General features: G+C 38.5%; 1 protein-coding gene across 3 annotated transcripts in view; it reads left to right on the top strand.

Annotated features, from left to right (window-relative positions):
- Positions 1 to 3162: 3162 nt before the first annotated feature.
- Positions 3163 to 16917, top strand: part of iqgap2 (IQ motif containing GTPase activating protein 2) — a 36507-nt gene continuing 22752 nt past the window's right edge. For 2 of the 3 annotated variants that reach the window (XM_062417202.1, XM_062417201.1), the window contains exons 1-6: positions 3163 to 3477; positions 6759 to 6858; positions 12383 to 12539; positions 13025 to 13102; positions 14610 to 14686; positions 16661 to 16728. In XM_062417202.1, coding sequence (XP_062273186.1) covers positions 3432 to 3477; positions 6759 to 6858; positions 12383 to 12539; positions 13025 to 13102; positions 14610 to 14686; positions 16661 to 16728 — 526 coding nt within the window. In that variant the 5' untranslated portion in view covers positions 3163 to 3431. The remainder of the gene's footprint in view (positions 3478 to 6758; positions 6859 to 12382; positions 12540 to 13024; positions 13103 to 14609; positions 14687 to 16660; positions 16729 to 16917) is intronic. The other variant, XM_062417203.1, reaches the window with a different exon arrangement.

The following is a 16917-nucleotide window of genomic DNA, read 5'->3' as shown; positions in this document are numbered from 1 at the left end:
ATAGAAAAACAGTATTTTCTTGTACCAATAATTGTATGGTATGTTAAATCTGAAGACTTTAATTTTATTTATTGCTGTGTAGTTGTGAAGTTGGAATGATGAATTATTCATTTTATCCAAATGTTGTTTTTCCGGGCGCCCCCTTCCTTGTGTTGTGTTGTGTTATTGTACCAACGCTCTCTGATGAGCACTCCTTATGATTTATGTTGGATTTTGCTTGTGGCATTGGCGTTGATAATGACATGTCATGCTGCTTCCTTCCTTTTAAAAATACTGAATGGCCTTTTTAAATGTGCCTCTCCTTAACTGGAGCAGTCTGCCCATAGTCATGTGGTGTCCTAAGGAAAAGACAGAAACTTAATAGGAAATATATAATAAAATGATCATTAAGTTTTTGTGTATATATGTGAAATATGTGGCCAATACAGTATTTTATTAGGGTGTCAATTCATTTCCTAAACCTAATCTCTTTTGTTAGACATTCCTGTTTTGATAAAAATGTTTATTTTTGCGAATAAGCCTATTCCTCTCCAGAGATTAATTCCACTACCGTAAGGTAACAATGAGCCATAATATGATCAAATGGTGTAAAATAGCTAGCATGATTGCAAAGTAATAATGTAAATACCAACCACCTCTTTATGAGGGATAATTGGTGCCATTCACGATGAAAATGTCTCCTAAGGAAACTTCTTAGCTTTTGGACTGAATCTCAAAACATTTGGGTAAAATTGAACTCAAATGTTTGCATAATTCTTACATATATGAAGTTGTGGACAAATGTAGAACTGAACAAGGTGTTTGTCTAAATTCAGATTCTGCCATAATCTCTAACTTGGGAACATGACCTGTTTCTTGCTGTTGAAGATAATGATAATAAGATAAGATAGGGAGATAAGATATAAGTTGAATATAAATAAAGGTTTTGCTATTTTTAAAATGCTTCTAAAAATTTAAATTGGCATTAATTGTAATTTCTCAAATACACAGCAATTCAGTTGCTTTCAGTCTTGTATTTTCTCTGAGTTACAGCCTGTGCCCTCCTGCTTTTCTCTGTATTAGTATCTGTGTCTGTGATTGCAGCGTAGAGGTAGTTTGCCCTTTTACTGCAGATGTCTCTCTCAGTGCTATAGAAAACAAATAAACAAACAAACAAACAACTTCAAACAAACAAAAAACATCCAAGTAGGCACATATGCCTCCATTTCCCTGAACTAACTAACTAACTGTCTGTCAGATTTGATAAAATCTGTGGGAAATACATAATGAAGTGTTCTGCTAAACATATATTTTTTGACAACATGATTTAAATATTTTTGAGTATTGCGTACGAATTCTAAATAAATATGCTGATATAAAAAAGTAATGACTTTTGCCCAGCAGTGTCAGTCCAGCACTGCTGCCTGCTGTCAGTAGCAAGAATAACAGAGGGATTGATCTGTATGTTCCTGGATATGTTAAACCTTTATTAGTACCAGATCTACCTGTTGTGTTATACTGGGGAGAAATTATATCACCTATTATGTTTGAGGTATTTGAGGTATTGCTTATATGTACTGTATTTATGTGTGTGTGTGTGTATGAAAGAGAGAGTGTGTATACAAGCATGCGTGTGTGTGCATATACCCAGCTGCAGGCCTGCGTATGCATTTAGTGTAAATAATGTACATATCAAAGCTGATATTGGTGGACGTTTGGGTTAAATGTGTTAAAGCTCCTTGATCATGTGTCTCCTGCTTTGTCCAAGTGATACGTCCATCTACTGTATCTCTGTTGTACATCTCTGTGTGTCTGTGGCTTTAAGCCCCTATTCACCTGCTACTCTTTGTGTGTGTGTGTGTGTGTGTGTGTGTGTGTGTGTGTGTGTGTGTGTGTGTGTGTGTGTGTGTGTGTGTGTGTGTGTGTGTGTGTGCGTGCCTGCACACACATTTGCATGTATGTAAGAAATCTTCTGTTCTTTTGTGCTCAACTTTGTGTTCTTATTGTAAATTATTCTGGCAGAACATGATGGCAATATTCTGATTTTTGTTGAGGAAAAATGTGAATGTATCACTCTTGTAAGTTCTGTTCATCCATTTTATGGAGGTACTGTAATCAAATGTATGTGGAGAATTAAGTTGTGTATGTTATTATAAAGGGCCTGCCAGTCATAGGATGACTGAGCTGTATGTTCAGAGATCTATAAGTGTGAAAATATGTGAAGAAATATGTCAAATGATGCCCTGTGAATAATGTTAGAAACTGGAAAGGCAGGGATTGCAGACTGTGCTGCTTTTGAACATGTATACAATAAAAGTTATGTTCTCTAGCAAATTATGAAATGCATTTATTTCATAACCATCATCTCAAACCTCACAGAGTTCATCGTCATACTTTATATATTACAATACTGCTCACACCTATAATTATTTGAAAGATTTATCTTTTTTTTAATTTACTAAGTCTTTGGAAGAAATTATGCAATCATACTTGCAGTGGCAACTTTTCCCTTTGTTCAATTAAGTCATTGGCATGTTCATGAAGCCAAACATACAATAGAAATAGAAACTCGCCACGTTAGACCTACTAAAGTGGCGACACATAATTGAAACTAGTGTAAATGAATTAGAGTAAATAAATGCAGAGACACAATGTACACTTGTGTGTGCTACCTTCAGTCATAATAATCTCATACTAATGCTGCCACCTAGTGGTTCAAGTACTGGAGTTACTGTAACATTTAGGATTCACTGTCGATCACTGATATGCAGATGATTTAAAAATAGGCGAATAACACAAATGTGTTTTTTTATACAATAAGAAAATAAGACTGACTTGAGCTTGTAAATACATTTTACAGTATTTTCCCCTTGTTGCCAGTAGCCTATATGTTTATGGTCTTTATTACTGACTAAAAACGCTTTGAGTGTACTTTTCCTGGATGTGACTGACAGTGTGTTTATTCCAGGAGACAGACAGCAGGCAAAAGAAAAACAAACAAAACAAACAAAAGCCTAATCATTACAGTGTGTAGTGGTGGTGGTGTGTCACTTTTTAACCACACTTTTTTCACAGTGGAAGTAAATACGTCACGAGCTACCTTCTGACCAGCAGGTGGTGCAGAGGGTGCTAAACCTGCTAAATCTCCATCTCCTCCTGTCCCGTCAAACATTTCACCTCACAGAGAGTAGCGGCGGCAAGATAATACAAAGTAGGTTGTCCAGGAGCCAAAGCGCAAACCATGGAGACTGTCTGTCGCTACTGACATTTGGCGCTTCACTCAAACTTTTGAAGGCTATTGTGCCCCATTTTTGTCATTCTGGCATTCAGCTTGCTACTGTAGTTATTTTATTCCAACCAATACATCCTGACTGAGGCGCGGCTGTAACGTTAACATTAGCTCAAGTTATTTTCAGTTCACAAGAGTTCACCAGTGGAGGAAACACGGCAGGATGTACCATGAAGACACCGCAACATTACAAAAGCCACGCTATGGAAGTAAGTAGCACTTTTTTTCTGACAGAGTTTCAAACTAAACTTGTGTTAACTTTCTGTCTTACTCGGTTAAATGACAGAGCTTATAAACTCACCCTGAGTTTATAAGCTAACATAAGGTGCCATCATGGCAACAGGTGGCACAGCAGCACCTGGCCCCATTAAAAAGCAAGATACCATTAGTAGGTGTGGCATTGCAGACAGTATAAAATACACATGAAAAGTGGTCAGAGGTCAGTGAAGGAGTTTTCTCTTGGTTAATGGCTCATTTTTAAATTATAAGGTGGGTCAGTTGATGTTCCAGATAATAGGTGCTGTGATTTGGGCACTACAACCTTCCCTTAAATTGTATTTTCCTTCATAGTTCTCCCAAAATCACCTAAGTGGTTTAAAAAAAAAAATCTGTTTATTTAATGGTAGCACACAGCATATCAGGCTGTCTACACATAAGGCTTTTTTCTCATAGGTTAATCATTAACTTTTTATTTTACTGCAGGGGCGAAATCCAGGACTAACTCAATGAGTAGGTCAAGAATGTAATCAACACATTTTAGGTAGGCAACACTGTGTTAGTATTTACTGTAGGTATCTTGTCACAAACCACCATCTGTGGGCAAAGTACAACTCTGAGAGATAAGGCCAACAATTTTTGTCATTGCAGTATCTTGCCTCTTTGGACCATTGAATCTCATTAAGCAACAGTGCCTGCATACACACATGGAGGGGTGTGTCTGTAGAAAAGCAGCACAAATACTGACACTGTGGTCTTCCTCTGAGCCAACAATGTATCTTTAATTTGTTGTTCCAAGGAAGTTTCCTCTGCTTGTGTTTTAACTAAAGCAAAGTCAAACCCATGAATTAATTTCAAAGAATGTCAGACTAATTGTAGTTAATGGATTCTCCTGTGAGATGGACCAGCCCAAAAACAAAGTTAGTCTTGATTTGTAGCCCCTCATTGCCTCCTAAAGGTTTGGTTGAATAACTTTTCAGCTAAACAACAGCATGAGTCATAAGCATACAGTTAATAACTCAGGTCCAGTGATCCTGTGACACACAAAAGCAACAGACTCCATCCTGAGGGTTAAATATAACACTCATTGCAAGAGTGCAGACAAGCCCTTCCAGGAAGTGTGTGAGGAGTCAGTGGGGGTATTGGCTGCAGTATGGTTTCTCTACCCCTGAGATGAATGAAATACACATTTTGCATCTCCGTGAACAGCACAGCTGGGCCTCTGATCTGTGGTTGGATGGCCGGATGCTGTACTTACAGCATAAGGGCAGAAGACATTTCAACCGTGGCTGAAAATCCCTGTGTGTGTGTGTGTGTGTGTGTGTGTGTGTGTGTGTGTGTGTGTGTGTGTGTGTGTGTGTGTGTGTGTGTGTGTGTGTGTGTGTGTGTGTGTGTGTGCAATTTGTCTTGTGTCTCTGCCTTGTCCTCTCACATGTGAGAATTGAATGTCATATCTATAAAGACGCGCCGAAAGGATGTCTAAGCAGGTGGCAGATGAATAGATATGACAGGTTTAAAAGAATCAGATTTAATGTGTTGCCCTCTGTACTGCAGCATTGTACAGTAACACAATTAATACATAGCACATAAATAAACCACTACAAAACACAGCAGTAAATAATAAGTTACTGCGGTAAGTAATTAAAGCACAGCACTGAGTAGGAATAGGAACAGGTGTAGGCTTTTTCCTACTCCTGGGAATTGAGATCAGATTGAATATGTTGAATCAATCAATCATCATCAGTTTAACTTGGCATCTCAAGCGGTAGTAATACTCATGAAACCTGTGCACCAAAGGTAAACTCTGGTGTCTGTTTGTATAATTACAGATTTTTCAGTCTTACTTGATGTCCTAGATTCATAAGGAAGCATAAAAAGTATGATAGTCCATGTGAAAAGTCAGCTGTTAATCTATACTCAACCCAGAGCATGGTGCTCTGTCCAGTGGGAGACAGCTCTGCTCTGAAACTGAGCTCCCCTGAGCGTCAGATTGGCCCTTCACTCAGCCAGAAGTAAAGAGATTTGGTTGGATTAGAGGGGGATAAGAAGTGTTGGGGGGGGGGGAGATCTCATTAAGCTGCAGGTAAAGGTCAACTCTCAGTAGAAGTCACTTGTCAGTGGGGCACCCCACGACGGCCACTTTGACATCATGGCCATTTCATCTTTCTCATACAGCGGTTCATTGGAGCATAGGATGTGGTACAGTTTCTCAGGGGCACTCAAAGTCCTTATAATACAAAAAACATGAATTTACAGTATAAATGAAGCTTCCACGACATTCATGTTGATGCCAGTACAGTTCATTAAAACTCTACTAAACAAATGAATGTCCTTTTGAGGAGAAATTATTTCAGTGGTGAGGAGATTATATACAATCAAAGGTGATCAAACTACACAATTGTTGAGGCAAATCCCATTTTACATAACAGGATTTGAATGTGTTATTTTTGCAGTGTCATATTTTCCTGTTGTATGAATAACCAGCGTCATGTTTGGAGCTGCAATGATTAATGGCTTAATTGATTAGTTCATCAACAGAAAACAATTCTGCAACTATATTGATAATCAATTTTTACTTAAAAAGCTCTTTAGCTGCAGCTTTTTAATGCAAGGAGTGAATCTTTCTCTGTTTTTATATCATTTTAAACTAAATCTCTGGATCTTTTTGGCATATTAATCAGACAAAACAAGACATTTGAAGATGTAATCTCAAGATCTGTGAGATTTACATTTTTCTCTATTTTCTGACATTTTGTATGCTAAAATAGTAACAGATTAATCAAGAAAATAATTGGCTGGATAATCAATAATGTAAATAATTGCGAGTGGCACCTCTAGTCAAGAAATCCTATATTTTAGAAATGAGATGCACTCAAGTGATTGTTTTTCGATAGTACATACTTTTTATGTATAATTGTATTTAATTTATTTAATGTTAGTAGTGGCAAACTAGTCTAAGCTCATCCCCTGATGGGCCAACAATACACAAAACTCAAAGAGAATACATGCAAAACAGCACAAAAAAACCCATTATTTTAATATTGAATGAAAAGCAGCATATCATCCATAACCACATGACTGATCCTTCCTTAAAAGGATATCTATCCATTTTAAGTTTTGTGAGGCGGGCAAAGAATTCCACATATTGCATGTATGGCATGGATAACTAAAAGGTTAATTAAAAGATGAAAGTCTTAATTCTGTGTAATGAAGACAATAAGAATATGTAGCACATCAGTGACATGATTTTGTGATTTTGTTTGTTTTTTTCTAGCCATCCAGGATGATGAGAGGCTGTCAGCGGAGGAGATGGACGAGCGGAGACGACAGAACATTGCCTACGAGTACCTGTGTCACCTGGAGGAGGCCAAACGGTAAGACAGGAGGAGGAGAGGATGAAAGGGAATATAAGAGGAGCTTAATGGCATAACCCTTTGTCACAGGTTACAGTTCAGAGGGATGACAATGGGTGTATTTGGTCAAACATTAAGTTTGATGTTATTGTTTGATTATGCAAAACAATTTTGTATCGTGTGTTTATTTATTTTATCAACATTTTTACAGAGAAGTAAAAGTAGCAGGGCATGACTTTGACGTTCAATCAAATCAAATGGAGGCAAAGTCAGGGACATGAGATAGATGAGGGAACAAAGCAGTGTGTGTTTAAATAATGTTTGTAGTAGCGGGGAGCTTTAACGACACAATCAGCGTGCATGATGATGATGATGATGACGCAGAGCTGTAAGCATGCATGAGAACATGTGCAATTAAAACAGGGGTGGTGCTGACTTAGTGGAAAGAGTGTCCACCCTTAACCTCACTGAACCCTGAAATAATCAAATACATACTAAAATTCAAGAAGGTTTGATGATCATTTTTGCAGTAGTAATGTTTTGGCTCCTGGTTTTTTAAAAGTCAGTTATCCTAAAGTCAATGTTAACCCGATGAAGACTCTTTTCTTGTGAGGTGCCTCAGCAAAACTAAAACTAAACCACTTCCTGTCTTCTACATATCCATCTGAAGAGGAAGTGTGATGATGCCTGTTTTTAACTCACTGATTTTGCGACAACCCCACCCAGTCACACACAAATTGATCCCTGAAATTGATAATTTCTGCTTGTGTGCTGTAGCCTAGTGGTGATTCAACCATCAGGCTTCTTGTTGGGACACTCTTAGATGAGATGTGTGTGTATGTGTGTGCCCCATTTTCATCAGCATTTCCTCAGATTATTGTTTGACAACTGAAGCTGCACTTTGACACAGTAAAGACTGTTTGAATAGCTTTCATTGACTGATTATGTCAGGGTAATAACAGTCTACAGTGATATACCTAGATTTTTAGTGTGCTGGCAGAACTTTAGTGGAAAGCTATTTTAGCTTCGCTGAGACAGTTTAGGGAACATAAGCTTCAGTAACACCCTCATGGTTAACCTCATGGTGACTACTATTTCGCCCTCACTTCCACACAAACTCAAACTTTCACTCTGTAACTTCCTGTTATTCCATCTAAGTGCTACTGACTTTTACTACACTCCTGTCAACTGTGCAACGGGACCTCTATTCTGGGAAAGGTGTCAAGTTGGATTAGGATTAAGGCAGACGTCTAATGAAGCCGTCAGCCACAGAGCGCACGGGATTAGATTCTGCTCTCCTGGGTCAGGAGTCAGCATTAACTGAAACAAGGCAACCATGACGGGAGCGACTCTTTTGAAGGCTTTCTTAGTACACCTAGGAAATGAGCTTTCAAGAAAAATGTCATCGCCTACTCATGTCTTTTGGAAACTGGTAGAGTTTGTTCGTCCAATTAAAACATCTCCAGAACGTCAGATGTGGCCAGAAAAATACTCTTTGTTCTTTCAGAGGGTAAAAGAAGCATAACATTACTCAAGAAGCTCATTCAGCATAAATTAAGTCTTCTGTAGTCAAACGATGGAACTGAAGGTACAAAAGTCTATTACTTACCTTATGATTTATTTTCTTTACGGAAAATCTTTTTTTGACAGTGTATAAGCACTCACAGGGGGGGTGCTATCTTAAACTGTGTCTAAAATTCATAATAAAGTAATTATGGGTAGAGCACAATTGAAGTAGCAAATAAAGTTGAATGGCAAAGTCAAATTTTCATGATATTAAGAATTCAGTTTGGTAAGTGAACTGAAATATTGGTGGCATAATTAGGGGCATCCTGAGCTAATCTGCAGGATGGTATTGGGGCCGACGACGTTTAAAAAAAAAAAAAAAAAAAAAGAATTCTGTCAGCTCCTCACAACCAAGTTCAATTACTTTTAGATCCTCTGCATTCTGCGATTTTATGTTTTCCATGCATGCCATCTGTCAAATGTGTTATTGCCCTCTATTAAAAACTGGATGCATGAACAGATAAATCACAGGCTCATTGGAAATATCCTCACTGAGAGCAAATCTCAGCAATAAAACAGAGACACCTGCGGTTTTATAAGAGTCAGTTTACTTCAGGTGTTATTGGTCAGGAGGACATAACAAATGCAAACGTGGCTGGTGGGATCATTGTTTATGGCATGTATGAACTTGAATATTCCATGTGACCAAATCAGAGTCCTTTTATACACAGTACAATGGCCTCGTGCTTTGTTGTTCAAAGTCCCCTGTTTGTAACTTCACTTGATAGGGTGGAGTGCTAAGTTTGGTCTGGTGATATTTTCAGTTAAAGGACACATCCTCTTAACACACACATATATCATATCAGATCATGGTCACATTACATAGATTTACATTCATTTCCTGGAGATTTACGCTGACCCTAACCGTCACCACTACTTGCCTAACCCTAACCTTAACCACTGACCCAAAAATAAACTTTTCCCCAATTGGAGACAAGACTTTTTTCCCCCAGTAGGACCACACAGACGCACACACAAGCACGCGCACACACACAGACTTTGTACCCCCACCAGAGAGTAAACAGCATAGCTTTTTTGGATGGGCACCATTGTGGTTTGCTTTGATATAGGTTCAACCCTGTGCCATCTAGAGCTTGTCTTTTCAATCAGGGATATTATCCTAATATTTAGACACATCCTACCCCACCACAAGCACTAAATTTCTCTGATGTCACACACACACACACACACACACACACACACACACACACACACACACACACACACACACACACACACACACACACACACACACACACACACACACACACACACACACACACACACACACACACACACACACACACTCACTCACTCACTCAGAGGAACAAATGCCAACCCATGACCAGCATGACTAAGCTACAACATATGACACAAGCTTTCAGAGGAGGGCCTGTGCAGACAGTTAAACTATAGCTGAAAGCAAAGGAGTTTGTTTCAGTATTAATGTGTTGTTATGGGACAAACTGAAGTCTCAGACTCCTTGTGTTTTGTTTAGCCTGGTGTGCTGCAGATTAGACAATGACAGGAAGGCCTGCTTTGGTGTGTTGTAAACAGGAGTGTGTCCTGCTTCAGGATTCAGGATGCATTGCTTTAAGGACAGGAAGTGAAGTTTCACAGGAGAGCTCTCTTACCATTTACCCCTGTTACCCATACAGGAACATCCTGAATGTGTATTGGGGATATATGGTATCATAAAGGAAAAAGTGGCTTATCTCACATTTTATAATATTTACACCTCTAAAGTACTTTCACACAGCAAAAGCATATCTGCGCTTAATATTTCAATTAAAAACGTGTATTGCAGAGTTTGTCATGCATAATCGACAGCTACTACACTAGAGGAAGCTTATGCTTATTGCTTAAGGTCTCTAACCACACACTCCACTGGGTTTGTGTTGACAGTGCATGGAGTGTTGTGGTTGTCCTTAATGTGCTGACACATATTTTGACAGAGCAGACCTGTTGAGCACCCGCACTGCCTTAATTAACCTAAACAAGGTGTCTGTGTGGTTGCATGTGGGAGGGCACACTTTATTGCTTGTAGGCAGAAAGAGGGATGGGGTTGCTGGTATGAATAACTCATTAAGGCAAACAAGCTAAATCACTGAGCTCAGTCTCTATGCTGGTAAATTCAACAAGACATAAATTAAGTTGTAGGATGATGAGCAACAGGGCGAAAACGTAAATATTAACAGCTTCTTCAGAGTAGAACCATCAGGACAGGGCTGTAGCCATACTAGTAAATGTGGTGTCACTTCCAGGCAGTAAGATAATATGTAACAGATTCTCAAACCTTGATAGTTCACCTCCCTCACTAATCATTCACTAGTTCTTTGCAATGGATTTTTCCCTAATATGTCCAGTTACTACTTAGCAGGGGCTGCTGTGAAGCTGCTGTGACGCTGCTGTTGATCCTTACAAAGGGACATTATGACAGAAAGAAGGTCAATCTTATTATATTCTCAGTTCAGTTTTCTGTTTCTCCTTATCCCTGTCAATTCATCTGTGTTCACTACTCATAGTGATATAATCACATTCATTACAAGTGTCTCATGATTACACTTAATGTCTTGCAGAAGTGGAACTCACAAACCTTCATTTGTGATCAATTTAGGCTTCAGATCAGCTGAAGTAGTGTTAGGCATCTTGCTCACTTGTGCCGCACAGTTTCCACTTGACAAGTGAGACTTTGACTAACCTTCACATGGTCTCAAAGCTCAGATTGTAAATCTGTCCACAGCCCCCTTCCTAAAGCATGCTGGGCACGGTGTGGGTGCTGTCTGTAACAATGCCCAGTTCTCACTGGCCTCCAGACTACTTTGTTGCTGTGTTTAACCCAGAATGAATAAATAAAGCACCTCTGGATTTGAGTAGGCTAATGATGTTAACACTAATTTAATAAAACCAAGACTAAGTGTATATTTATCATGGGTTAAAAGTTAAACGATCACCTTATAATATTTACATGAATCTTTGCTCTTTCCTAAATTCAAAGATTTTGTTAGCCAGAGGACAATATATTTGTTTTGAATTTGAGTTTATCCCACTGATACAGATGTAGTGTGAAGTGGAGTGAAAGTATGGCTTTAGAAATTAAATCATAGATGCACCGTCACAAAATTATGTATATCAAACACAAGGTTTCCTTCACTGGTCTGGGATGTAAATACAGACAGACACCATTAGTATTTTTGATATTTTTATATAGTTATATCATATATCATATATATATATATAGTCATATTCTTGGTCCTTAGTCAGGAATGTCAGCAGGAGTAGGAAAAACCAATATTGACTTTCTGAGTACATGCAGGCATTCAGACACCGATTAACTTGTATCACTCAATAGATCTCAGGTGGCAAAGTAAACACATTAGGCTGCTTTGTTTTTTAACATTCTGAATGTAGTCAGCATGTTCTTCAGTGTTACAGTAAAGTTAATAAGTTGACACTGAAATTTTAATGGACCTTTTAATTAACCTGTAACAATACTTTCTCTTATGGAAGGACTGTCTTTTCATTGTTATTTACCTTTACCTTTGTCCACTTCCTAGTATTAGAATGATCATGCATGCTTAGACTTTAATTTGTGATTTATTTGGATGTTTAGTGGCTATCTTGTGAAGCAGCTGGGTTTGCGAGATCATACCAGAATCCATCTAGTCAGGCTTCAAGTAATGCGCTTGTGTCCAAACAACAAATCAGCATCCTGTGAGGATTCTCGCATGATCTTGTGAATCCAGCTGCCTCGCATGGTAAGACGTGATGGACAGATGATTCATCCAAACACCCGCCAATAATTTTTTGAAAGTGCCTTCTCTTTTTCAAACAGTTTCCAAGGATGACTTCTAAAATGGTTCTGTGTAACAAACCATCTGGCGTGTCAGGTTAACATCATGGTTGCAAGAGCTGAATGTAAATAGATCCTTATAAGAATCCTGTGCCTGCTCTGAAGTCAGTATCTGTGTATTCTCAGGTGGATAGAAGCCTGCCTGGAGGAGGACTTGCCCCTTACCACAGAACTGGAGGAGGGACTGAGAAATGGGGTCTACCTTGGCAAACTTGCCAACTTTTTTGCCCCAAAAATGGTGTCTGAAAAAAGGATCTATGACAGAGATCAATCCCGTTATAAGGTATGTATCCATGCTTTTTCATTTACTCTTTATCATCCTTTTTATTTTTGATTTATGCTTCTGATATTCCTGTCCTCTAGGCAAGTCTGATCATTGCAGATAGGAAGACTGGTTTCAAATCTTTCATGCACCTCCTGACAGTTTAGACAGTTTTACACTGGATTGTTCAGGCCTTATTAAAACCAGTAGCTGCTGTGCTGGTACAGCAAAATACAAAATTGTCTGAGCTGGATTTTGAGCACAATTTTATTTCCTTTAACAAATCATACACAAACCTCAACAGACTATCAGAGGCAGCATCAGATTATTAGGTATCAGACTGACTGAGCTATTGTGTGTTAACAAGTAATTCATAATATTAATTAAATACAATACAATGATTTGTCTTTAATGCAGCATTTATTGTGCATGCATAAATCCTCTATTTTCATATTGCACGGGAAACCTTTTGAATCACATTTCTGTGGTCTCGTTGTCATTTTCAGAGCAAAGGGCTTCACTTCAGACACACCGACAACACAGTGCAGTGGCTCAGAGCGATGGAGTCAGTGGGTCTCCCAAAGGTAGGGGGTTTGCACAGCCATCAGTAGCTGTTTAACACAAACACTCTCAAACATTCAGTACACAAACATTCAATACACAGACCCATTTGAGCCTGCATTCACAGTCATGAGACGTGAAGAAAACACAGCTTTTGGTACAGTCGGTGCTCTATTAACAGATTCAGAGAAAAGGATTAAATCTTTTATGAAACCCAAACTGTTGATATTCTGCGTTTCTTGAGATACAATTATTACTTTAGCATCTTTACACATACAGTTAACAAGCTGCAGTACAAGGACAGGACGAGAAAATGTCATGCAACACAGCATGTGATGTCAGTATATTAATAGAGTTGTTTGTTTTGAATTAAGTTAAGTTGATTTTTGGGTCAGATTTTGTAGAGATTTGGGGGGTAGACAAAGTTTTTTTTTGCAGTGCACCATTTTAGGGAAGTTTTTCTTTACCTACAAGTGTTGTTTCGGTACAGTAGTGGAACTTACTGTATAAGCTCATGTGGGCTATATACTTATATGTGTGTGACATGTTAAAACAAACAAACAGGCAGGGAAAGCTACTGTAAGCCATGCTTTGCCATGCAACATGTGGAACTGGGAGGTCGTCACCTGTCTTTGCTTAACTTGTATGCTTTGGCTCAGATAGGCAGCTATGTTAGAGGAAAGAGTCCATCTTACAACTGGAAAATTGACAACTTATACTGAGTGGGATACAATCTAAAACTAGGACGGGTTTTAATTCATCCTACCGCAAGGGAAGTAATTCATTTTACAACAGTTAAAGAATTCCTATCATCCCTAGATTAGGTTCAACACTGTGCCATCTAGAGCTTGTCTTTTCAATCAGGGATATTATCCTAATATTTAGACACATCCTACCCCACCACAAGCACTAAATTTCTCTGATGTCACACACACACACACACACACACACACACACACACACACACACACACACACACACACACACACACACACACACACACACACACACACACACACACACACACATATATTCATCCAGCTGCAAGAATGTAAACACCGGCAGATGAAATAATAATGAGAATGTCAAAGTTCTCACAGAACAGTATTAGCCTCACTGCATATTTTATGAGATGACACAAAAGATTTCACTGAGGTGTCTACTGGAAATGAAAATGAGTTTAAATTGATACCAGCATCTTTAAACTGCCCTTTGGGATGGCTTTTTGTAGTACTTTACTTGATATTTTTTATGAATAGTCTTTTCAGGTCTAGTTAACCTTGCCTGTAACTTTTTCTATGTCATCATTCCATCTTTTTGAGCAAAACCAGGATGTTGAGACCATTAAGTCCCATTATGTCCAACCATTGCAACTTCTTATGCAGACTCCCTGTGTGCCCATCAGCAGCTTAAAATGTCAAGGAACATTGTGATCAGTTGTGTGCTCTTGACTGGCTGCAGCAAAATAAAGAGTGTCAAGACATTAGAAAAAGATGAGTAAATAATACCTTTTGTTGTTTCTATTTTCAGATATTCTATCCTGAAACAACAGATGTGTATGATCGCAAAAACATGCCTAAGGTGGTCTACTGCATACACGCACTGAGGTAAGAATAAAAGGATTCCAAAAGAATATTTTTATTACCTTCATACATCTCTCACTTCTGACAGCTAAATCTCTCACTGATCTCTAATCTTTTGTGTGTGCAATGACGGGGTGCCCTGTTGCTTTTTACTGAATGAGTCACACCTTATTTCAAATATGATTTAACTTCTAAGAAAGTAATGAAAAGGAGTAAACGCCCTATCAATAGATGGCTGACAGGTCAAATGCTGGTATCTAGCAATAAGAATGTAGTAAATCTGAACTGTTAGGTAGATTAGATCAGCAAGCATTGTGTTTTGTCTGTAAATGTTTACAGATTCATGCATTCAGCAGTGATCACTGACAGTCACTTTCTGGATAGTTTTGGCAGACTAGGTCGAAGACTTTCACAATCATTGTGATTATGTTGCCATCTATAGAGCAGTGCGTTGAGGTCAAATACGTTTTGGACAGCTTTTCTGTAGATGACAAATGAATAACTAACATTACTGTGTATGGTTCAAGCATGGCCTCTTTTTTTGTCCATTAAGTTCAACCTATAATTGATGTGTCATGTGGGAAATAGTACTCTAAGTGATGTGAAACAGGAACTGGAAAATGTTATTTCTACTTATGTACTGACAGTGAGGGTTTTAATGCTAAAATGGACTTTTTATGGTATGTTTTAAATAGGTCAAGGGCATATTATACAGCACCATGCAATTACCTATAGATAGCCATAGATTCAATTTCACAACTTCACATAATTTGAATCATTTTATATGTGTTTACTCTAACACATTTTATCAAGTGATAATTATGAATTAAAGTCACAGTGCTCTAGTCTCTGTCACTCATTTTTGTTTTGAACACATTAATGAGCATAATCTATAATTACAATCTATACACACTGCTTACATAAACCTCTATTCAGCATGTCAGCAGAGGCTGTCTGACAGTTAATTGTGGTGTTTTCTGGTGGCATCAATATTAACGTTAGGTCTTTGCTTTTTCAGTTGAGATGACTTTAAAAGAACTGAAGGGTCAGTTTTATCTATCTGACCCGTCTGGTCAGCCAAACACAGATTTAGGGAGTGGTTATTTGAGCTGCTTGGATTGTTTTCTCTGTTGTAGTGTTGCAGTCAGGTCCTTAGAGAATCGGCTTCCTTCCCTCCCTATGCACACACGTGCTCTTCCTTCCTGCAAGTCCAGCTCAAGTCCCACAACGACCCAGTGAATACGCCGCCTCCCTGGGTACAACACATGCACACATGGAGACAAAAGGAGCAGATGTTCCTCCATGTTCAGTGTGGTGGAAACATTTAAAAGAAATACAATGTAATTAGGAACAAAGCTTAGTTAACAGTACAAGTACATTTTGAAACACTTCTGCTAAGGCGATAGAGATGTGGGAGTTAATTTATTGTCTAAAAACAAGATGAAAGCATTTAGATAAAAAAGCTAGAACTAGTTGCTCCAAGCTAGTCAGCTGATTGTAATCCCAGTGGTTTGTAATCGGCCACCTTCATTAACCTCAGTCAGCTGTTACTGTGTTTGTATCTTGGACTGAATCAGCTGCCTGCATGTTAAAACATTACCCTTTGTATAATCAGAGTTTAGATAGTTGTCTAAAGCCCCCTGTGTCCCAAGGACAGAGTGCATTTCATGTTTACACACACTGTTGACCAAAGTACAGAAAAAACAGCTACTACAAATGCTCTGTTGAGAGCTGCGCTGACACCAGACCATCCCTAAATATCTATAATTCATCATCACTTATCAGGTACCTGATGGAAGATTAAAGTTTCATGAAGTTTCCAGCCACCTGCTTGCTGAGTTCATTGGCCAGTGGTGGACTGAGCCTGCTGGCTGCTGTCAAATAGTGCTTGTTGTACCCTGAACCAACACTACCCCCCTGTGGTCTAAGCGTGACATGAGTTTCAGTGTCTCAGTGCTTACTGAATTATAATATTTTTTAAATAAATCTTTATTTCAGCTTATACTTGTACAAACTGGGCATCGCACCACAGATCCAGGACCTGCTGGGGAAAGTTGCCTTCACAGGTAACACTAGTTGAATTGGTACAGCTGTTCCTACCACTAAAGTTAAAATGCATACTTTTAAACAGGTGAAGAACAAAAAAAGATAATTTCTTTAGATAATGATTGATGACACTTCAATAAAAAATCAGTAAATAAATTCAATAAATTCTTGAATTTGTGTACATGCCTAGTTATGCATGTATCAATGTA

This window comes from Scomber scombrus, chromosome 4 (assembly GCF_963691925.1).
Source record: "Scomber scombrus chromosome 4, fScoSco1.1, whole genome shotgun sequence".
NCBI lineage: Eukaryota > Metazoa > Chordata > Actinopteri > Scombriformes > Scombridae > Scomber > Scomber scombrus.
This window is presented reverse-complemented; position numbering and strand designations above follow the sequence as displayed.